The 23,934-nt window shown below is 45.2% G+C and overlaps 2 protein-coding genes across 11 annotated transcripts; one reads left to right on the forward strand and one right to left on the reverse strand.

Annotated features, from left to right (window-relative positions):
• Positions 1-411: 411 nt before the first annotated feature.
• On the reverse strand, positions 412-15,937 carry wasf3a (WASP family member 3a). Of its 9 annotated transcripts, none has more exons than XM_046316650.1 (11): positions 15,885-15,937; positions 14,111-14,189; positions 13,001-13,357; positions 4,993-5,158; positions 3,040-3,174; positions 2,699-2,852; positions 2,500-2,617; positions 2,159-2,340; positions 1,799-2,038; positions 1,353-1,654; positions 412-1,250 (listed from the first exon to the last, which is right to left on the reverse strand). In XM_046316650.1, exons 4-11 carry the CDS (start codon positions 5,123-5,125, stop codon positions 1,093-1,095), a joined length of 1,422 nt encoding a protein of 473 aa, XP_046172606.1. In that variant the 5' UTR covers positions 5,126-5,158; positions 13,001-13,357; positions 14,111-14,189; positions 15,885-15,937; the 3' UTR covers positions 412-1,092. The 9 variants fall into 9 exon arrangements, with proteins under 9 accessions (XP_046172606.1, XP_046172596.1, XP_046172622.1 ...); XM_046316640.1 differs by lacking the exon at positions 15,885-15,937 and adding an exon at positions 14,464-14,508; XM_046316666.1 differs by lacking the exons at positions 14,111-14,189; positions 15,885-15,937 and adding an exon at positions 13,446-13,839 and having other exon boundaries at positions 13,001-13,309.
• LOC124006555 (V-type proton ATPase catalytic subunit A-like) lies at positions 14,703-23,429 on the forward strand. Of its 2 annotated transcripts, none has more exons than XM_046316615.1 (15): positions 14,703-15,094; positions 15,675-15,756; positions 16,699-16,827; positions 16,993-17,207; positions 17,332-17,469; positions 17,588-17,739; positions 17,875-18,037; positions 18,187-18,295; positions 19,777-19,899; positions 20,009-20,123; positions 20,322-20,385; positions 20,476-20,679; positions 21,820-21,914; positions 22,021-22,192; positions 22,362-23,429. In XM_046316615.1, the coding sequence occupies exons 2-15, from the start codon at positions 15,675-15,677 to the stop codon at positions 22,452-22,454; spliced, it is 1,854 nt and encodes a 617-aa protein (XP_046172571.1). In that variant the 5' UTR covers positions 14,703-15,094; the 3' UTR covers positions 22,455-23,429. The 2 variants fall into 2 exon arrangements, with proteins under 2 accessions (XP_046172571.1, XP_046172570.1); XM_046316614.1 differs by lacking the exon at positions 14,703-15,094 and adding an exon at positions 15,400-15,452.
• Positions 23,430-23,934: the final 505 nt, after the last annotated feature.

A 23,934-nucleotide genomic window follows, 5' to 3' on the forward strand; every position in this document is an offset into this window, starting at 1 on the left:
ATCAGAATTGACTAAATATTAAATTCTTTCTGATGTACTTACTGAATTTGAATCCATTCAGAGTTATCGGTTTTGTGGGTTGCAATAGCACAGAAATTGGGCTATTATGCAAACACATCAAATATCTACATTTGCCCTTGTCAACTATTGTTTTTCACTGCAAACAAACATTTATTCCCACTATTCCATTTGTAAGAAAGATGGAATGGAATTCATGCACAGGTGTCACAGCAGTACATCTAGTCAAATAGGAGCCTGTCCATACAGTATATTAGAGACCTCATGCAGTATGAAGTCCTTGACTTGTTTGAGGTCTATTTAAGGTAATCTACTCACATTGTCACGCTGTCACTCTTCATTCAACATTTCAGCATGATGCAAACATTTGCAGTTTGTTGATAGCTAGAAATCTAGAATTCATTTTTTATTATCGAATCTCAAAAATGAATCATTCAAATAGTGAGCATTAAACGTGAGCACAGTGCCACTCAGTGGTCAGCTTGCTGATCTGCATATCATATGTAATTTTCTGGAATACATGTGAAGAGACATGTTTACATTGACAAGCAATTCATAATTATTGTCACTGGTTGCATTTTAAACACAGTCGGGCTGGAACGTACCCGCTATGTCTGTTCAGAGCCAGTCTATGCTACAGAGAGAACCTCAAGCCTTTCTAATGGTTTCTAAATCCAGATCAAATCATAAATGAGGTTAATGACATTGAGAATACAGTGTTGGTGATCTATGTCAGATGAAATGGTAACATTGGTGTCTGATAAAGAGAGATTAGACAGCTCTGTAGGGAAAAGGGAAATTCACTACTTGATTATTTGGTCCGTGTACCTTTGAGTGATTTCAGCTGAATCTCAGTTCATCAGGACACTAATTTGCCTTCATTTCAAGTCCTGTCCACTCACCTACAGGACTTAGACTAAAATGCAAGTGGTTTCTCAGCCTATACCCACTTAATGCATACTGAAAATATGACTCCCATAATTAATCTGTACTGCATCATCACCATTGTGGGATAGCTGGGCTGGAGGAGCGATGTGTCCATGGTTGAGGTCACTGTAAAGGACGGGGTCAGGATCAGTCGGACCAGTCGTTCTCTTCCAGTTCGGAGTCGCCCTCCGAGTCGCTGTACTCCACTGCGATGCGACGGGACAGGATGGTGGCCACGTCGTTCCCCACAGGCTCCCGCTTAGCCTGCTGCTCCTGCTGCTCCTGCACCTTTTTCAACTGGATGCCTGAGGAACACAAACACACACAGTCTAAACTCATTTGCACTGTATAAAACAACTCTGCTATCTCCAGAAGAAGAGTAAACGTCTGAGTACAGCAAAACTCACCCATGCGAATTGCTGACAGAAGGTCACTTCGAGGCTGGGTGTCCTGTCTCTTCCCGTCACCGAGTCCTGCCAGTTGGAGTGGGGCAGGGGGTACTGGTGGTGGAGGGGGACCTGGGGGAGGTGGAATCATACGAGGTCCTGGGGGAGGTAGGGGTGGGAGACCATAGCCTGTGGCCCCTGTCCTAGGTCCAGTAAGGGGGGTGGGGGATACCATGGGAGAGCCAAAGGCTGTCTGTGCGGATGGGATAAGAGGGGCTGGGGGAGGGGGTGGTGGTCCGGAACTGGCATAGTACTCCATTATACTGAGAGAGAGAGAGAAAGTCAGAGAGAAGGTTTTCAGTTTCTGAACGCAGAATTTGAGCTAACAACATTGGTATTTACAAAGCAGAGAGTTACTAATCTGCATTCCAGATTCCTTGTACTGAGAGTTGTTACAATAACAGTACCTGTAGTCCGCAGGTGGAAGCGTCATAGTGCCATTTATTCTCTCAGTGGAGCGATGCAGAGGTGGGGAGTGGTGTGTGCGGTTGAGAGTCCCTTCTCTGTAACTGACTCCGATGCTGTGGTACTCATGCTCTACAGACTCGTGAATGTCTGCAGGCGGGTAGGGGTGAGCCAGGGCATGGTTGGATGCAGAATGTGGAAGGCCTGGAGCAGTTGGGTAGTCTGGCAGGTCATGACCATATCTAAACAACAAAAAAGTCATTGTGATGAACTCTTTACACTAACACGAAAAGTTAATATGCCATCTGCAAAACAAATGGGGAAGGAAGCGGATTCAGACGACAATGGTCCTAATCACTGACCTGCTCTCCGGGGAGAGGGAGCCCTCAGACGACGCCCCCCGGTGGAGAGAGTGAGGGTGGCGGTGGTCTGGGCGGAGCTCTTTGTCGAACGCCATCATGTTCCACTCCTGACGGCGGTTTCTGGCTTTACGAACCTTCTTCACCTCGCGCTGAAGTGTGCCGTCAACACATCGCTTCTGCTCCTGAGAGAGGGAGAGAGAGAGAGAGGTCATTTTGCTGATACTGTAGATGTGGAGTTATACAGGATATTGTATACACAAGTTGCCCCAAAGAAATTAGTCGTTATTAAGAAGCAAAAAAGCATGAGGCTTTCTGAAAGGTTGACATTAAAAGGCTCTCACGCGTTGTCTTCTTCTCTCCTTCCTCTTGTCCTCCGTGTCCTGCAGCATCTTCTCCTTCCACAGGTCAAAGAAGTAGGATGGGTCAGTGTAGAACTTCATCCCATCGGTGTGGTCATCTCTGTGTCAAAAGAGAGACTAGTTAGCTATTGGTCACAACTGGAGGTTAATGCTCGTCTGTGGTTGTATCTGTACAGTGTACCTGTAAGCAGAGAGAATGCTGAGAGAAGGAGGCTTGTCGCTGGTGTTGTACATGTCCTCCACAGGGTTGGACGTGCTGCTCTTGGACACCACCTGCTGGTCCTGGACTGTAGAGCTTTTAAATGCCTTGCGCATGTTGATGTCCTGCAGAGAGACTGGAAAGCATTAGAGTGAATGTGAGATTGATAGGAAGATGAGTAGGAATAAGAAGATGCTGAGATAGAAAATAATACGTAGATTATGGGCCATGCAGAAACAAAGACAAGCAGGAGAACTAATGACTTAGTTGTCTTTCAACATTAGAGAGATTTTGTTTTTCTTATTCCCTGACCCCAAACTGACCCTCCTCCACAGTGGAATCCAGCTGGGTGACCTTGACAGCCAAGCGTTCGATGCGGTCTTGGAGACCGTTGGCACGCACATAAAATGTGTTAGCCTCACTAAAAAGCTCTCCAAAGACGTCCTCCGCATGTTTACCTGAGTTATGAAGAAAGAGAGGAGCCAAGGACAAATGCACTTTTTTTAACCAAATCTCTATTTTTGATGTAAGTGAAGTGTCCAGACACTATTTTTTTACAATTTCACTTGGTTTTGAGAAACTTGCCCCACCACCAGTAGACTTCCTCATTGCTATTTCTGCAGTTTGGGGGCTACGGATAAACACTAACAAAGGCTCCAAAAACACCCAAATTACATCCTTTTACAAATTGAAAAGCTCTCTGTATAGTCTTTAGATGTTGTACACATGAAAATGTGTAATTTGGAACTTTGTCCGCAACATTGTATTCCATTTTGTTGGACTTGAGCGATACTTTTCCATGTGCAACAGTGTGTAGTGCAGTTTTGCGGGGCCTGACAGGTCTATCTATATATTTTTTGTAGGATTATTTATTAACATTTGGTCATGTGGCAGAGAGCACAAATTGCTGTTTTATAGCTAATCTCATGCTATTTTACACAGTTTGCCATAAAAATCGTGCAGTTTTAAAGCTAATTTCCTGTAGTAGTAATAATCGTTCAAAAAAGGAATGTCTCATGACATGTTCATATGCTATCTGGGGGGCCTAACCTCTGGGTTTTTAGGTTGGGCAGTGGTGGAAGTACTACTTAAGTCGTTTTTTGGGGTATCTGTACTTTAGTATTTATATTTTTGACAACTTTTACTTTACTACATTCCTATAGAAATAATGTACGTTTTACTCCATACATTTTCCCTGACACCCAAAAGTACTCTTTACATTTTGAATGCCCTTGGTCATCCCCCCTACTGCTTCTGATCTGGAGGACTCACTAAACACAAATGTTTCATTTGTAACTGAGGTCTGAGTGTTAGAGTGTACCCATTTAAAACCAAATACTTTTAGTATTTTACTGGGTGACTTTTAACATTTTCTGTTTAAAGGTATCTTTACTTTTACTCAAGTATGACAAGTGGGTACTTTTTCCACCACTGAGGGTGGTTTCTCAAAACCAAGTGAAATCGCAAAAAAAATGTCTGGACACTTTGATAAGATGCAATTTACATAAAAAAAAATATTGAGATTTGGTAAAAAACATTTGAACATGTCCTTTAATACAGACATTCACCTGTGTCCAAATGCTCAGACAAAGTCATTGGAGAGGTACATGTCGTAGTACACAGAAAAGAGCAAAGAGATTTGTTGAGGTCAAGTTGAACAGACGGGAGTAACGTAGTGATGGAGATTTGCACATGTCTGATGGGCCGGGAAACCAACCAAATGATTGAGATTTGCACATTTCAAACACTGAGTGAAGAGCATGTGATTGTGAAATCTGTCTCCATACTCTTTCTCTACCTCCGTCCCTCCCTCACTCACTCTCTCCTTTATCTGTTTCTGTGACACTAAGTAGAGCTTAAGCTCTAATCTCCAGTGACTTCATAAAACACTACACAAACAAACACACACAAACAGCATGCAGATACACACACTGTAATGTGGGTGTATATGTGTATATATATATATATGACAGATGTCTGGTAAATTCTCCTATTCTAATTCTCTCTCACTCCCTCCCTCACTCAAACACACACGCATGCACACACATCTGTCAATATCAAATGTATTTTACCAAATAGAATTGAATCAATAAAAACACTTAAATGTACTGACTTAATGCATCTGCCGAAGCTGATCAGTTTTCCAGTGTAACACCGATGGATGAGGCTGTATAGGTCACTATTCTAGAGTATTCTGGCGTAAGGCTGGTTAAGTGATAGGTGACTGCTTAATGCATATGATGAGGGGTTGTGACTGTGTGGAAGGTATGTCTTACTTAGACTGCTGAGCTGCCGTATGATGGCAGAGAGGGTGTTGTTGGTGACACACTCCAGCTCACTGCCAATCCCCTCGGGCAGCCCCCCTCGACAGAGGTGCCGGGGCTCTATGTTCCTCTTGACCAGGGGCATGACCTCCCCTCACACCGCGCCACACACCACCTGCTGGGACACACAGCCACTGACAATGACAGCCACGTTCCGCACAGACAGACACAAACAATCAATTCAGACCAGATTAAATCATGAGGCAGAGACAATTGACCCAAACCTCTCCGGATTACATTACTAACCAAATCCCATTCGTTTTACGTAATGCCATCAGGACACGTACAGGTTTCATAAGGCCACAAACTACTCTTTACTTCACCCCACTGGCCTTTCATTTAATTAATGGAAAATTCATTAGAGGCAATTCATTGTATTACTCAACACCCCTTCAATCAAGACTTGTTTCCAGACCTATAACTTGCATGAAAAGAGTTGCAGATAGCATTCCATCACAAGAGTCCCACTGAGTGACTACAGGCTCAAACTATGCTTATTGTAAACAACCAGGAATCAAAACACATTACTGGGCATTTCAAGATTGTGTTGTTCAACTGAGCTAAAGCCCACTATACCTCTGGGAGACACAGGTTTTAGCATTCAGTCAAGCATACTCAAATCAAATGTATTTATATAGCCCTTCTTACATCAGCTGATAGCTCAAAGTGCTGTACAGAACCCCAGCCTAAAACCCCAAAACAGCAAGCAATACTCATGCAACTTTAATAATTATGCTATTATAAAATGATGATTTGGCTCATCTAAGGGAAGATAGCACATATATTAGGTCTTATTTGACACAAGGACTATGCTAAATTTGAAAGTTAGGTGCCTTTCTGCAAATATTATGAATGGTGGCACATGCCATACAAAACTGGGATGAAGTTTAGCCATGTTAAAATCCCTAAACAGTAGAACAAACAGAATGACATCGATTAATCATGGCAAGCTTGAGCACACATATATTAACAAACCTTAAAGGGCAAAGCATCCAACAGCCTTGAGCAATAGATTCCGCACGCAATTGCAAGCAAGCATAGCAAGGTTGTCCCAACCAAAAGCTCTGTGGTGATTAGGAGAGACAATACGTCTCAACCGTGCGAACAGTGAGGGAATTATTGATAGGCCTACTATGTTTCAAACCACTTTAGAGCTATGCCAGATCATGATACATAGTAATAATTAAAGTGCCTGCAACTCCAGGTGGACCGGTTTATTATCAAAGAGCGGTGGTCTGTGACCCGTGACTGAGGGTTTTTAAATAGCATCATCCTAATAGTATATATATATATATATATATATATATATATATATATATATATATATATATATATATATATATATAATAGACTTAAACAGACATAACAAGGGAGGGAATACATAGGGATATGATGAACAACATGATAAAGACGGACCGCTCACCAAAAGTGTCCTTTTAGGAGTATTCAGCTGCGGTCCACCGATCGAGTTGCCATCCTGTCCCCTCATCTCACCAGAGCCGGATTCTTTCTGTGAGGAGCAATCTCCTGCACAAATCAGCATCCAGGCTCGGAGATTTAATTAGTAGATTTATTTGTGTCGTCCAATCAGGTTCGCCAAAAACATCCATCATGACAACCATTGGCAGTTTGACAGCACGACGAGTGAGTTATCGGGATAATGACGAAAACACAAGCCTACATTATTTCATAAATTGCATTATTAGGCGTATGCGTCTTTGGTTTAGCCCAGTTATTCTTAAATGTATTATAAACGCTGAAGAATGTGTCTGAATATATTACCACTTTCGGGCCGTCAATTAAGTTTCAGAAGAGAATGGATGCAGCCAAGGGGTGACAGCTCATGACCCCCAAGCCAACTGCGGGCATCGCCACCCCACCACGGTCACACCCCATTGTCAGACGACCTATTTTCTCACTTGTAGGCCTATGAATTCGTTTTTTGGTACATTCAAGCGTTTTTTGTCTGGCAGCTCTCCAATTAGTTCATCTCAAATTGTCACGATTAGTGAGCTTTGTGATTTAGATGTAATAATTGATTATGAAATTTTACAGTTGAATGACAAATTGTTATAAGATTGATTTTTCAATGTTACAGACCGCATGATCGGCGTTGTAGTTATGGAAACTCATCCTAAACTCTTATTCTTCTACCAAATAGATATAACCAGTGCAATTCCATATTGCACGCAGATGAGTAATTACCTACGGATGCCTTTCTCCATTTGTTTTCTCTCCTTCTCTTCAGTCCAGCTGGATACTGTCTCTCAGGAGAACCACAGGAGTGGGTTCCAGCCAGGTACCACCTTGTGGTTTGTTTGGGCATAAGCACCACCCTTTCAGATGAGCCCATCCTGACAGATGGCACATGAACCATGGGAGTGGGATGGAGTTCTGGGGGCTTAAAGGCACAGTGATTCTGGCTGCTGTGGCTTTAATGGAGGTCTGTAGATCACAGTACGAAAGACATCATCGGTACGCTAATGCATGTTCTGATGGCAGGGAGGGGCCTCAATATGAACTCAATGACATAATGGGTTCGCTTTTTGAAGGAAGAGTAACATATCGGGGCTTCTGTGATTCAAACAGAGCCCTAATCTTTGGCCAGCTCAACCTTATTAACCCTAATACAGTATTTACCCTCAATGACAATGTCACTGTTGACCTCAATGTTTTCACACATCACTATCACTGCACCCATTTACACCCCCAGCCACTAATACCTCTATTATCCATGACACTGAGCCCCCAGACACTATCACATTTATCCCTTTGTTTTTCCCCTGGGATGATTATAGCTAGGTCTGCTATACCATGCCATTACCCCACAATTATCCCAGGGTTCCCTGATTCTTTACTAACTCCATGTAGTTTGGGGCTACTAGTTGTGTGTGACTTGTAGCTCGTTTCCAACTGCGTTTTGTGTATTTACATTTTACATTTACATTTAAGTCATTTAGCAGACGCTCTTATCCAGAGCGACTTACAAATTGGTGCATTCACCTTATGACATCCAGTGGAACAGCCACTTTACAATAGTGCATCTACATATTTTAAGGGGGAGGGGGGGGTGAGAAGGATTACTTTATCCTATCCTAGGTATTCCTTAAAGAGGTGGGGTTTCAGGTGTCTCCGGAAGGTGGTGATTGACTCCGCTGTCCTGGCGTCGTGAGGGAGTTTGTTCCACCATTGGGGAGCCAGAGCAGCGAACAGTTTTGACTGGGCTGAGCGGGAACTGTACTTCCTCAGTGGTAGGGAGGCGAGCAGGCCAGAGGTGGATGAACGCAGTGCCCTTATTTGGGTGTAGGGCCTGATCAGAGCCTGGAGGTACTGAGGTGCCGTTCCCCTCACAGCTCCGTAGGCAAGCACCATGGTCTTGTAGCGGATGCGAGCTTCAACTGGAAGCCAGTGGAGAGAGCGGAGGAGCGGGGTGACGTGAGAGAACTTGGGAAGGTTGAACACTAGACGGGCTGCGGCGTTCTGGATGAGTTGAAGGGGTTTAATGGCACAGGCAGGGAGCCCAGCCAACAGCGAGTTGCAGTAATCCAGACGGGAGATGACAAGTGCCTGGATTAGGACCTGCGCCGCCGCTTCCTGTGTGAGGCAGGGTCGTACTCTGCGGATGTTGTAGAGCATGAACCTACAGGAACGGGCCACCGCCTTGATGTTAGTTGAGAACGACAGGGTGTTGTCCAGGATCACGCCAAGGTTCTTAGCGCTCTGGGAGGAGGACACAATGGAGTTGTCAACCGTGATGGCGAGATCATGGAACGGGCAGTCCTTCCCCGGGAGGAAGAGCAGCTCCGTCTTGCCGAAGTTCAGCTTGAGATGGTGATCCGTCATCCACACTGATATGTCTGCCAGACATGCAGAGATGCGATTCGCCACCTGGTCATCAGAAGGGGGAAAGGAGAAGATTAATTGTGTGTCGTCTGCATAGCAATGATAGGAGAGACCATGTGAGGTTATGACAGAGCCAAGTGACTTGGTGTATAGCGAGAATAGGAGAGGGCCTAGAACAGAGCCCTGGGGGACACCAGTGGTGAGAGCGCGTGGTGAGGAGACAGATTCTCGCCACGCCACCTGGTAGGAGCGACCTGTCAGGTAGGACGCAATCCAAGCGTGGGCCGCGCCGGAGATGCCCAACTCGGAGAGGGTGGAGAGGAGGATCTGATGGTTAACAGTATCGAAGGCAGCCGATAGGTCTAGAAGGATGAGAGCAGAGGAGAGAGAGTTAGCTTTAGCGGTGCGGAGCGCCTCTGTGATACAGAGAAGAGCAGTCTCAGTTGAATGACTAGTCTTGAAACCTGACTGATTTGGATCAAGAAGGTCATTCTGAGAGAGATAGCGGGAGAGCTGACCAAGGACGGCACGTTCAAGAGTTTTGGAGAGAAAAGAAAGAAGGGATACTGGTCTGTAGTTGTTGACATCGGAGGGATCGAGTGTAGGTTTTTTCAGAAGGGGTGCAACTCTCGCTCTCTTGAAGACGGAAGGGACGTAGCCAGCGGTCAGGGATAAGTTGATGAGCGAGGTGAGGTAAGGGAGAAGGTCTCCGGAAATGGTCTGGAGAAGAGAGGGGATAGGGTCAAGCGGGCAGGTTGTTGGGCGGCCGACCGTCACAAGACGCGAGATTTCATCTGGAGAGAGAGGGGAGAAAGAGGTCAGAGCACAGGGTAGGGCACTGTGAGCAGAACCAGCGGTGTCGTTTGACTTAGCAAACGAGGATCGGATGTCGTCGACCTTCTTTTCAAAATGGTTGACGAAGTCATCTGCAGAGAGGGAGGAGGGGGGAGGGGAGGAGGATTCAGGAGGGAGGAGAAGGTGGCAAAGAGCTTCCTAGGGTTAGAGGCAGATGCTTGGAATTTAGAGTGGTAGAAAGTGGCTTTAGCAGCAGAGACAGAGGAGGAAAATGTAGAGAGGAGGGAGTGAAAGGATGCCAGGTCCGCAGGGAGGCGAGTTTTCCTCCATTTCCGCTCGGCTGCCCGGAGCCCTGTTCTGTGAGCTCGCAATGAGTCGTCAAGCCACGGAGCGGGAGGGGAGGACCGAGCCGGCCTGGAAGATAGGGGACATAGAGAGTCAAAGGATGCAGAAAGGGAGGAGAGGAGGGTTGAGGAGGCAGAATCAGGAGATAGGTTGGAGAAGGTTTGAGCAGAGGGAAGAGATGATAGGATGGAAGAGGAGAGAGTAGCGGGGGAGAGAGAGCGAAGGTTGGGACAGCGCGATACCATCCGAGTAGGGGCAGTGTGGGAAGTGTTGGATGAGAGCGAGAGGGAAAAGGATACAAGGTAGTGGTCGGAGACTTGGAGGGGAGTTGCAATGAGGTTAGTGGAAAAACAGCATCTAGTAAAGATGAGGTCGAGCGTATTGCCTGCCTTGTGAGTAGGGGGGGAAGGTGAGAGGGTGAGGTCAAAAGAGGAGAGGAGTGGAAAGAAGGAGGCAGAGAGGAATGAGTCAAAGGTAGACGTGGGGAGGTTAAAGTCGCCCAGAACTGTGAGAGGTGAGCCGTCCTCAGGAAAGGAGCTTATCAAGGCATCAAGCTCATTGATGAACTCTCCGAGGGGACCTGGAGGGCGATAAATGATAAGGATGTTAAGCTTGAAAGGGCTGGTAACTGTGACAGCATGAAATTCAAAGGAGGCGATAGACAGATGGGTAAGGGGAGAAAGAGAGAATGACCACTTGGGAGAGATAAGGATCCCGATGCCACCACCCCGCTGACCAGAAGCTCTCGGGGTGTGCGAGAACACGTGGGCGGACGAAGAGAGAGCAGTAGGAGTAGCAGTGTTATCTGTGGTGATCCATGTTTCTGTCAGTGCCAAGAAGTCGAGGGACTGGAGGGAGGCATAGGCTGAGATGAACTCTGCCTTGTTGGCTGCAGATCGGCAGTTCCAGAGGCTACCGGAGACCTGGAACTCCACGTGGGTCGTGCGCGCTGGGACCACCAGATTAGGGTGGCAGCGGCCACGCGGTGTGGAGCGTTTGTATGGTCTGTGCAGAGAGGAGAGAACAGGGATAGACAGACACATAGTTGACAGGCTACAGAAGAGGCTACGCTAATGCAAGGAGATTGGAATGACAAGTGGACTACACGTCTCAAATGTTCAGAAAGTTAAGATGTATGTCATTTGTGAGCTGTGCAAAGATTTTCCTCTTGTAGGACAAACATGATTCTGATTGATTAGGCCTATAACGGTCTCCCTAATAAGATAGTCTAGCCTAATGCTGAAGATGCATGCTTCAGATGGACACATGGAAGTATGGAATTAAGTCTAAAAATGGGAGGTAAAAACACAATGTAACTTCAATTGTAAAAGCCGCAGTTGGTAAAAGACGTCTAGCTAGACGCGCAAACATTCAGCACCGTGGACATTCAACCCCCAGAGTGAATTCTATTCATGTATAGAGATCACAGTGGAGAATGTGGCAGGTAAATGAGGGAGTCATGATGTCATGTGATGGGGTTATGTACAGAGTTTGACAGCTGCATCAGAAATACTTAACAGTAATCTAACTCTATTATGGATAAAACATCCGAAATAGGTCAGCAATTTGTGATGTTTTTTTTAAAGGAGCACATCTACAGCATGTTTACAAATAAATACCATACAGTTTAAGTCAAAATAAAACGTGAAAGCTTGAATTATTGGTCATTGACCAATTGCAATTATTCTCCTCAATATTTGTATTCATTTGGCTGACTCAGATTTACTTTCCATTTTCTAGGCTTATTAATATTTTCATATTTGAATACCCAAATACTCCCCACTGGAGTCTGTAAAAGTCAAAGCCTCAAATTATATGATCACTTCAGTGTGTCTGGGTTTAGTACTGGTATAGCCAGATGGGGGGCAGGGAGATGATAGAAGACGGCATTCCTCTTGTGAGGTATACAGAGTAGGCATTTGAGCCATATAAGGATGCATTATGGAATGGTAAAGCATGGAGGGGTGAACCGGGGTGGAAAACACCATGGAAGGGTGCATGGTAGAAAGTTGAGCCATGGAGGGTTGTAGGCTGGTGGGAGTTTCCTGCCTCTGTAAGGTTTGGTGGACACATGAGGATCCAGTTGGACAGGCTTGGCTGGCAACTGTTGGAGGGTAGAGAGATGAGGTGGAACCACAGGATGTCCCTGTCATGGGTACAGCCTCCTGCTGCTGCTCTCCACTCCCACCCTGGGGACCAGCAGCACCTTCTGGGCTTTGGGAGATCTCCTGTTTACGACGCAGACAGACAACCATGGCCACCATGGAGCCCAGAAAGATAAAGGCCAGAAACAAAGAGCCCACAATCACAAAGGGAACATAGACAGGTACTACAGAGTGAAATTAAAACACAAATTAAGAGGGCAGGGGGCAGGAGAGAAGTGGAAGGGAAGATTGAGTGAAAAGGAAAGACATTTTAAGGATTACCTTCCTGTGTACATATTTTGTAGTTCTATAGACTATGCACATTCATGTGACTCCCCTGCTCTTCAGTTCTCGCAAGGCCAGGGATGTGCCCATATTCCAATTTGCTCAAGAGTAGAACATTCTAATAGGGTAAGTCAGTAAACTGTGCAAAACGTGCAACACTAAAAACAAACAGTTCATTGAAAAGCTCCTTGGCAGCAGATCAAGTCTTAACATGATTCTCGGGATGTGCTTGGACATGAGGCCACACTTCAAGGCAATTTGGTGGGTTGGATGGATTCAAGCACACTGCATTAGGCTTTCTCATTCACCAATACATTTCAGGCTACAAGGAATCTCACGGTGTGTGTTATCAAGGAATAACCACTGGGCACAGACGTAAACGTCATTTCATTTCAAATGACGTGGACACAACGTTGATTCAACCCGTGTGTGACCAGCGAGAACATGCCGAATAAGCCTAAGCCTTATATAGCCAGCATAATAATAACCATGCAAAGATCAACATCGAAGTATTTTGTCCCATTTCAGTAGCCTAGGCTACAACTTACCTGCGCTCTTGGCAACTTTCTTGTCATCAGAAGTGCCAGGCTGTTGAACTTGCTCGTGGTTGTTGCAGTTTCCCTGATCCAGTCTTGCTCTCATGAGTGCGCAACAGTAGCGCAGCCCACAAGCTCCGCAGCAGATCACCGCTTCTCTTTGATCATTGCGCTCGGGACAGTGGAAACCCTCTCGCCAGGTAGATTGCGCGTCCTTCCAACCATGGCAATATTCACCATTCGTCCTCTGGTGCGTCATACCCACTTGGAAAATCAGACTGATGAAAGTCCCAACAGCAAAACGCACGGTCCTCATTCCAACTGGAGATAGGAATCCCGTGTCCGTATGTTGTGATTACAAAATACATTCTGAAAGAATATAAAGTTGACATATCCAGAATAGGCTAATAAAAATAATCATACAAGGAAGGTATGTAAAATGAACTCATAGGCTTACCTTTGGATTCACGCCGTGTGATGAATCATAACATGAGTGCGTTCTGCTCTGTGGATCTGTTCTCTCCGTAATTTGTATCATGGGACACAGTAATTTTAGACCACTAATGGAAATCCTTATAGATGCTAGCGTACTACACGAGCACACACACGACTATAGATATGCATTTTGCTGATCAAATAATAGCCTGTCGTAGCTAGGCCAATTTTACAATTTTTGCTGGGCACTTTATTAGACTAATAGGTCTCCGAAGTGTATTTTTCCAATGTAGGCCTATCACAGTAAAAATAGGCTTAGTGATTGTATATCAATACGGCTATGCCAGCAGCATATCCCCCAGGGTTGGTCCTGGTCGGTCCCTGGACAGGAAACCAGGTGCGGCTGGAAGTGGTGTTCGAGGGCCAGTAGGAGGTACCCTTTCCTCTGGTCTAAAAAAAATATATATATATATATATATATATATATATTCCAGGGCCAGTGTTGCCAATTTAGCAACTTTGACGCTATATTTAGTGACTATTCAGACCCCTCTAGCACACTTTTTTTTTAAAGCGACAAATCTAGCGCCTTTTCCTGGTGTTATTGGAGACTGACGTAAAAGCACATATCGTTCTTACTCTTCTCAACGAGCTGCGGTGGGCCCCACTCCGCCCCATAGTACTCACAGGCGGCCCAGTCCTTATGTTGTGCAGCAGTCCCTCCCACCTGCAGTCAGAGCAGATGTTCGCCCCTCCTTGTCCGGGTCTGCAAATTAATCGTACATGCTGAATGCCACCGCTGGCTGATCCCGCCCAGGCTTACATTCAGGGCGGGATGTAAATGTAAAAAACTAAACTAAAAAAACAAACAAAACAAAAACGAAGTAACTCCGCCAGAGTGTCTCTTTTGAGTCACTTTTTCCAGTCCCAAGCCCGGATAAAGGAGGAGGGTTGGAATTGTGACATAAAAAAAAAACAAGAATCGACAGAAGAAGGTTCATTTGTAGTTCTAAACATATGTAGGGTGTTTTGTTACTCACTTTCTGTCTCCCACGATGTTATTCCTCTGTCCTACAGCGTCCATCACAATTACATGGACATGGCCAATTATGCAAATTAGGCGATATCGTCATTAAGCGACTTTTAGGACAGCCAATAGCTACTTTCCTTACTGAGGAGTTGGCAACACTGACCAGGGCAGTGATTATGAGCATTTATCGTAAGAGTAGGGGTGTTTACCCCGGTGTCCTGGCCTTCATAACATCATGGCTACCTAATAATTTACAATTGGCTCATTCATCCCCCAGGTTGTTGGTGTAAATAAGAATGTGTTCTCAGTCAATTTACCGGGTAAAAATAGAGTATATAATTTGACTAAGCTGCTATGCAAAGAAATAGTTTGACTCTGACTGTATCCTTGTAAACCATGTCATTGAGGAAATAATCTCAAGGATATTAGAACGCAGCCGCGTTCGAGCTAAAGGTTTGAAACTGTGGCGCTGTTACGCCATTTTGACTCTCATAGCCCGTCTTTCCTAATGTAAAACAGGGCTTTGAGCCAAAATGGTAATTGTTTCCCAAAATAGTCTTGCGTTGGTCAGCTGATCACGGCTCATCCCCTTCGGAAATACATTTTCTTAAAGGCCCTGGAACATTGCACAGTAAGAAAAGGTAATCAAACCGAATCGTATTATTTGAATTTAGTTTGCTGACATGAATGTCAATTCATTGCAACTGGCTAGTAAATGATGATAGACCACACAGATTAGCTAACCGTAGCTAGCTAACGTTAGCTGTTACCTTTCTGGTCTGTCAGTGTCACCTGACTGACTCTACGACTAGTTTAGCTAGCTAGTAACTAACGTAATATGGTTTCCTTGTTTGTGATAAACAACAAACTGCGTTTCATACTTTTTTTGTTGCTTTGTAATATGTTATGTAGAGTCTAGTTAATTAACTAGCTTCCTGAATCCTAGCTGGTTTGTTTCTTGCTTTTGCGAAGCAGATGGTAGAAAAGCTCTCGGGTCAGGTATTAGGACCTGAGCAACCTAGTTTACCTAGCTACATACATGTCTCTACCAATGAATGAAATGTGTTTTGATTCTGTGTGTTCATGGTGAATTATTTTAAATCCATTAAGTAATTTGATTTATTGAAAAAGTTAAGTAACTATAGCTAAGTCTCATGCACCATGATTATAGTGAAGTGTCACATGATTGATCTCTCTGATTTTCCTCTGTACACTTTGCAGATGGACACTTCCAAGCTTCCTAAAATCCGTGATGAGGAGAGGGAAAGCGAGTTTGGATATGTACATGGAGTTTCTGGGCCAGGTTTGTCTAAACATTAGACTTTTACTATGGTTACTCCATGGATATCAGTCTGAAATAAGTGTCTGTAAAAAAAAGACGTGATAGTCTCTACAAGCCAGAATGTTGAATACAATGATATGTAAACTTACTTTAACAGTTGTCCATGCTGTTGGTCCTTTCGGTGGTAGGAAGTGGAGATGGGTAAACAACACTTTCCCGTGGTTACCCTGACATTTTGCTGCGCCGGAATGTTCTGTTGCTTGTATTTTCCATCTCCTGACGCATTTCACGCGGTGCACAATATGTAAACATTAACCGAATGGAACTGACCGTTTTCTACAGAACGGAGTTCCCTCGTAATCAGCTGGAAGTGCTTGTGAAATTTCCCAGATGATTGCATGGGACAATGTTTGGTCTGTGCTTCGGCTAAACTCAGCCATTGTTTACATATTGTACAAGTCGCGTGTGAATTGCGTCGGCATTGAAAATACAAACTGAAATACACACCAGTGTACTTAAAGCCGGGTTAATAACACTATTCTGGATATTTTGTATCAGATTACCTCCTACATAAGGACAAAGTCGGCTGACAACAGGTAAAGTACATACAAATTACATTTATTCAACAGTCTGACTTGTGATGGGACTGTTCACAAAAAGTGAGCCTACATGTTAGAGATGAGAGAGGAGTCTTCCACTCTCGTGTGAGTAGAGGCTAGGTCCAGGTCAGTGTCTAAATTTCCAATCAAGGATCCCAGGCCAATGCCTAACCTAAGAGTTAGTTCAGTGGGTTAACAAAGTTTTCAGCACATGATTATTCCTCCTGGTCAGTTAGGCCTGCTCTGTTCCAATATGGCAAAAATATGATCTATTTACACGTGATCATGTATCCAAACTCAGTGCTACTTGCAAATAACATGTTTTCTGTCCTCTGTTCTTTGTCTAACATGTTTTAACCAACAGTGGTGACAGCTACCGCCATGGCAGGAGCGGCCATGTACGAGCTTGTGCGTGTGGGCCACAGTGAGCTGGTGGGAGAGATCATCAGGCTGGAGGGAGACATGGCAACCATTCAGGTCTACGAAGAGACCTGTATCCTTTTCAGTCATACCTGCTCACTGCTAAACAGAGTTACACCCACCTTCACTTAATGTTGATGGTTCACTTACTCTTGTGTACTTCTATTCTGATGTGTTCTAGCCTTTCCTCTTATCGGGCATATAGGCTGTGGTTAGGTTTCCTGAATGTACGCCGCAGCTGGTGTGTCTGTCGGAGACCCTGTCCTTCGGACAGGAAAGCCCCTGTCTGTAGAGTTGGGGCCGGGAATCATGGGATCCATCTTTGATGGTATCCAGCGTCCCCTCAAAGACATCAATGACCTCACTCAAAGCATATATATCCCTAGAGGAGTCAACATTGGGGCCCTCAACCGTGACCTCAAGTGGGAGTTTACACCTGGCCAGAGTCTTCGAGTAAGAAAATAATGTATTTCCATTGTGAGTGTGTGTGTGTAAGGTGTGTCCCCACTGAAATATGATCCAACTCTTAAATCTAAATATTATGTCCTCTTCCTCCCCCTGTCCATCTCTACCTCAGACCGGCAGTCACATAACAGGTGGGGATATCTATGGCACAGTGTTTGAGAACTCCCTAATCAAGCACAAGTTGATGCTCCCACCCCGGAGCAGAGGCACTGTCACCTACGTGGCCCCTCCTGGAAACTATGATGTCAATGTGAGTCACCCTCCGCCTACTAAATGTCTTTGCAGCTGAATAATGCAAAATGGATGTGAACGGCATAAATCCCATTCTCTTGTCTCTGTTTTGGTCAATTGTGTTTGTGTATCGGCAGGATGTGGTGCTGGAACTGGAGTTTGAGGGTTTGAAGGAGAAGTTTACCATGATCCAGGTCTGGCCAGTGCGACAGATTCGCCCGGTCACAGAGAAGCTGCCTGCCAATCACCCCCTGCTTACTGGCCAGAGAGTGTTGGATGCTCTCTTCCCGTGAGTTATACCTATCTCTAATTTATTTTCCTTTTTTTCCTACTCACTCCATTTTATGTCCTTTCCTCCTGACACTTCCTTGGAGTGAACCCTCCAACAAGCCATCTGCTTCTGGCTCTGTGCTTGTTCTCACAGGTGTGTCCAGGGAGGCACCACCGCTATCCCAGGAGCCTTTGGTTGTGGCAAGACTGTGATCTCCCAGTCCCTGTCCAAGTATTCCAACAGTGATGTCATCATCTATGTGGGCTGCGGAGAGCGTGGAAATGAGATGTCTGAAGTGCTGAGAGATTTCCCTGAGGTTGGTGGCCGTACGCGTGTCAAATTGTAATAATTGACAACGTGGTTCATGAGATTACAGGGAATTTCACTACTAGTGTGTCCGGTATAACCGATCACCAGTTTGATGTGTCCTCAGTCTGATTAATGGTGTTCCTCCCTGCTCCATAGCTTACAATGGAAGTGGATGGAAAGGTGGAAAGTATCATGAAGAGAACAGCGCTAGTGGCCAACACTTCCAACATGCCTGTCGCTGCTAGAGAGGCCTCCATTTACACAGGTACCAGGCAATCACATTACAACACTGAACGAAAATATACACGCAACATGCAAGAATTTCAAATATTTTACTGAGTTACAGTTCATGTAAGGAAATCAGTCAATTAAAATAAACCAGTCAGTGTCTGGTGTAACAACCATTTGCCTTGTGCAGCGCGACATCTCCTTCGCATAGAGTTGATCAGGCTGTTGATTGTGGCCTGTGGAATGTTGTCCCACCCCTCTTCAATGGCTGTGCGAAGTTGCTGGATATTGCCATGACCTAGAACACTCAGTCTTACACGTCGATCCAGAGCATCCCAAACATCCTCAATGGGTGACTGTCTGGTGAGTATGCAGGCCATGGAAGAACCTGGACATTTTCAGCTTCCAGGAATTGTGTACAGATCCTTGCAACATGGGGCTGAGGTGAAACATGAGGTGATGGCGGTGGATGAATGGCACGGCAATGGGCCTCAGGATCACGTCACAGTATCTGTGTTATAAAATTGCCATCGATAAAGTGCAATTGTGTTCTTGTCTGTAGCTTATACCTGCCCATACCATAACCCCACCACCACCATGTTCACAACGTTGACATCAGCAAACCGCTTGCCCACACAACGCCATACACGCTGTCTGTAATCTGCCTGGTACAGTTGAAGCCGGGATTCATCCGTGAAGAGCACACTTCTCCAGTGTGCCAGTGGCTATCGAAGGTGAGCATTTGCGCACTGAAGTCAGTTACGACGCTGAACTGCAGTCAGGTCAAGACCCTGGTGAGGACGACGAGCATACAGATGAGCTTCCCTGAGACTGTTTCTGACAGTTTCTGCAGAAATTATTCGGTTGTGCAAACCCACAGTTACATCAGCTGTCCAGCTGGCAGGGGAAAAGCTTGTTTGGAGGTCATGGGGCTGGCGTGGTTATGTGGTCTGTGGTTATGAGGCCGGTTGGACGTACTGCCAAATTCTCTAAAACAACGGTGGCTTATGGTAGAGAAATTAACATTAAGTTCTCTGGCAACAGCTCTGGTGGACATTCCGGCAGTCAGCGTGCCAATTGCACGCTCCCTCAAAATGAGACATCTCTGGCATTGTGTTTGGTAACGAAACTGCACATTTTAGTGGCCTTTTATTGTTCCCAGGACGAGGTGCACTTGTGTAATGGTCATGCGGTTTAATCAGCTTCTTGATATGCCACACCTGTCAGGTGAATGGATTATATTGGCAAAGGAGAAATGCTCACTAACAGGGATGTAAAAAATGTGTGTACAAAATGAGAGAAATGAGCTTTTTGTGATTTTATTTCCGCTCATGAAACATGGGACCAACACTTGTTGCGTTTTATATTTTTGTTCAGTGTAGCTGGAGTTTTTGTTGGTAGTTGTGCTAATTTCTCTCCTTTGTTCTAGACGGTTGGGGGATGAGTCACCACTCACTCATAACCCTGTGTTGACTCTGATTCTGTGCTTTTGAGTCTTACATGTGTGTGCCACTGCAGGAATCACTCTGTCCGAGTACTTCAGAGACATGGGCTACAACGTCAGTATGATGGCCGACTCCACCTCCCGATGGGCAGAGGCTCTCAGGGAGATCTCAGGACGATTGGCTGAGATGCCTGCTGGTGAGTACACTGAGCAAATGGCAATGGAGGATGGTTGTCTGTAAACCTATCACAGCAACATGTCTGCCATTTTGAGCCTGTCAGAGCTCTGTGTGCTGCTTGTCCACAGACAGCGGGTACCCTGCCTACCTGGGAGCCAGACTGGCCTCCTTCTATGAGCGTGCTGGCAGGGTGAAGTGCCTGGGCAACCCAGAGAGAGAGGGCAGCGTCAGCATTGTTGGAGCGTGAGTACCTCATCATTCTACCAGCAGGGAGAACCTCTATCACCCTCCCTCCTGACTCTAAGAGTCAGATGGGTTCTGACCTGTACCAGTCCTGCAACACCAGATACCTGGACCATGTAGTGTAATCCTCATTGGAACGTACAGTATGATGACAGACTGTAGTGTCTGAATAACTTGGCAGTGTTATTTTTCCCCTAGTGTGTCTCCCCCTGGTGGAGACTTCTCGGATCCTGTTACTTCAGCTACGCTGGGTATTGTACAGGTAATGCCTCAATTGCATATATTAAAGTTTGGACAATTTAAACTTGTACCCTTCCTACTCCTCATTCCTGTTTTTATCTCCATCTGACAGGTGTTCTGGGGTCTGGATAAGAAGCTGGCGCAGAGAAAGCATTTCCCCTCAGTGAACTGGCTGATCAGCTACAGCAAGTACACGCGGGCGCTGGACGAGTACTACGACAAGCACTTCCCTGAGTTTGTGCCGCTTCGCACCAAGGCCAAGGAGATCCTGCAGGAGGAGGAGGATCTGGCTGAGATTGTGCAGCTTGTGGGAAAGGTGAGGCAGGGGCCAATGTGAATAAAGGTTATGGGTTGATTTTATACATACGGCCTAGGTTGATGGTGAGCATGTTGTAACGGTTTTGACTTGAGGTTATTATTTATAGGGGTGCCAGGTAGGTTGTGCCTACCAGAGAAAACATTGGTTTCTCCTTTTAGTTTGGGTGGGAATGAGTCCCATCTGGTCCGTCAAGTCTACACCAATACAAAGGGCTTATATAAAAGTCAGGATGGAAATAAACTTTTCATAAACCCTTAAAACATTGGAAAGAACTTCAAAAACAACTATATTCTTTTGCGTGGGTTGTATTAGCAACAACAATGATTACACACACACATATAATAATATAACACAATGAGTTCTGGTTCCTCCAGAAATGTCCTGTACCTCGGGCCTAAAGAGTCCTGCCAGGTAAAGGAGTTCAGTGAACTCAAGTGACTTTTGTCACGCAATGTTTGTCCGTTCATTCAGTGTAGCGTAAACACAGTATTAAACATACCATCAATATAACAATTATTTTACCACAGAACTTAGCGTATCAACTCTTACTAAGTCCTCAACTACAACTAACTACATAAATCATCACAGTATACCTCACATCAAAACAAATGAAATACCGTATACAAAAAGGTTGTAGTCAGTCGGTCGGATCCAATCCGCCAGCAGATCTCCAGCGGAGAAAGGCCACGAAGAACGGAGAGGTGTAGTCCAGGGACGGAGAGGTGTAGTCCAGGGACGGAGAGGTGTAGTCCAGGGACGGAGAGGTGTAGTCCAGGGACGGAGAGGTGTAGTCCAGGGACGGAGAGGTGTAGTCCAGGGACGGAGAGGTGTAGTCCACGGACGCAAAGAGTGGATCCCATCCTGGGTAAACTCTCTTAGGCTACAAAACACACGTTTTACGGCAACAAAACAACAGAATAGAGAAGCTTCGGGAACTGAGGGTTGAACACATCCTCATTCTCGTCTCCATCACAACCCCACTTTTGCGCAGCTGATGCTGGCTATTTAATTGGGAATTAAAGGGAAAGCGCCCTATTGGAAGGAGCTGCACTGAGACTGTTCAGAAAAATTCAGGGCCGTCACACAGTGTATGCACGCACTATGCACTCATTTCTGTGCCCCCTGCCATCTCAACAGGCATCTCTCGCTGAGACCGACAAGATCACATTGGAGGTTGCTAAACTACTCAAGGATGACTTCCTGCAGCAGAATGGCTATACTCCATACGACAGGTAAATACACGCACATCTGTGTGTCATAGACATACTAAATTGACTTAATTGTCGGTTATTATGCGCGTATTGATTAATTGATTGACTTTTTTGCCCCTTCCTGAAGGTTCTGCCCTTTCTACAAAACGGTGGGTATCCTCTCCAATACGATTGCGTTCTACGACTTGGCGCGACATGCAGTCGAGACCACGGCTCAGAGTGACAACAAGATCACCTGGTCCATGATCCGGGAGCACATGGGAGAGGTCCTCTACAGGCTCAGCTCCATGAAGTTCAAGGTACATGCTTGTTCAGCCCCTTGCTTTAACCAACTTCCCCAATCCCTCTACCACCTCTGGTCTTCTTTGCACATCCAATGTTGGACTTTGTCTTTGAGTGTTATTGCACTTCGCTATTGCACTTCGCTGTGTCTCCTAAACCCAGTGTCTCTGTATACCTCTGTTTCAGGACCCAGTGAAGGAGGGCGAGGTCAAAATCAAAGCAGACTACGCCCAGCTACTGGAGGACATGCAGAACGCCTTCCGTACCCTGGAGGACTGAGCTCTCACCTCCCCTCTGAGGCCCCCCAGTCCCTGTGCTGTGCCGTGCAGTATCTCAGTGGCCCCTGTTTTGTGAAACCTTGCTGCAGTGACCGTCACACCTCAGTCATTCCTAAGTGTTCATTCCTCTACATTCCAACACTGTTTAAGCCCCCCGTTTACAACCCTTGCTCTTTTTATTTCACCATATTGTCTTGTACGAGGCTACTGGAATATTTTCTCCCAAGTGGCGCTACGGTCTAAGACACTGCATCTCAGTGCAAGAGGCGTCACTACAGTCCCTGTTTCGAATCCAGGCTGAATCACATCCGACCGTGATTGGGAGTCCCATAGGGCGGCGCACAATTGGCCCAGCGTCGTCCGGGGAAGGCTGGCATTGTAAATAAGAATCTGTTCTTAACTGACTTGCCTAGTTAAATAAAATAAAAATGTAACTTGAATTCATTGATACCAAATCTCACCAATAGTCTATTAACATTACAATACCATCATCCCTGACCACATCGCATGGATGTGCTGCTCCTCTCCCTTCAGCCCCCTCGTCATCCATGATGAGCACACGACTACAGCCGTTATTGCAGGCCAATATACATTGGGCCCCAATCAGGTGCTACACTTGCACTTAACTACTAGCTGCAACACATGGCCTCTCAAGTGGCGTGTCACTTTCATCTCCCAGGTGTGACCACCAACAATAGATTGTTAACAAAAATGGGAACGTACACATGGTTAAAGGGACAGAGGCACCTTGTTTATTTCAGGTTGAGGCCCTCTTCCTCTCCCCGCCTCACAGATGTGATTTTTGCTCTTCCATCTCTCTGGGTATATTGATGTTGATGTTAATGTTGTTTTTGTGTTGTGTGGATATGTGCGACGGAGATGGTGTGTATGTTAGAATCGGTTTTCTCCACAAAGGTATATTTATGTCACATGTATTGTATGGAGTCTAATGAAAATAAATTAATTGGGAACAATATGCCTGGTGTTTTATTCTGGATGGAGATAGTGAAATAATATTGACTTAAATGTATTGGTAACATGCTTCTAATATATAATTACAGCTAGCAAACTTGATGTCACCATGGACAATCATTTCCCAAACCATATTTATCTTTCTCATGTGCTTGTGTTTTTATTCTTTCGTTAACATTTCTTGCATGAATCCAAAATGGAAAGAAGTTATGCGCATAGAAGCTCCTTATTCATACTGTTACTGTTTCTAGTGCAGCCATTTGAACCACTAGAGGGCAGTCAATCATAGCAGTTTCCCAAAAAAATAATCCTGTATTGAAAGAATGCATCGTTTCATTACAGCGAAGCCAAAATACGTAAATAATTGAAAATAGGTGTAAAACAAGAATAAGTATATTCGAAATTGTATCAATCAGTTCATATAAATCCTAAACAAACGTGCAATGTAATTCTAGTAGGCATCAGTTTCCCACGGTTTAAAGTGTTTTGAAAAGGAACACACAGGACAA

Source organism: Oncorhynchus gorbuscha, linkage group LG02, assembly GCF_021184085.1.
Source record: "Oncorhynchus gorbuscha isolate QuinsamMale2020 ecotype Even-year linkage group LG02, OgorEven_v1.0, whole genome shotgun sequence".
Lineage (NCBI taxonomy): Eukaryota > Metazoa > Chordata > Actinopteri > Salmoniformes > Salmonidae > Oncorhynchus > Oncorhynchus gorbuscha.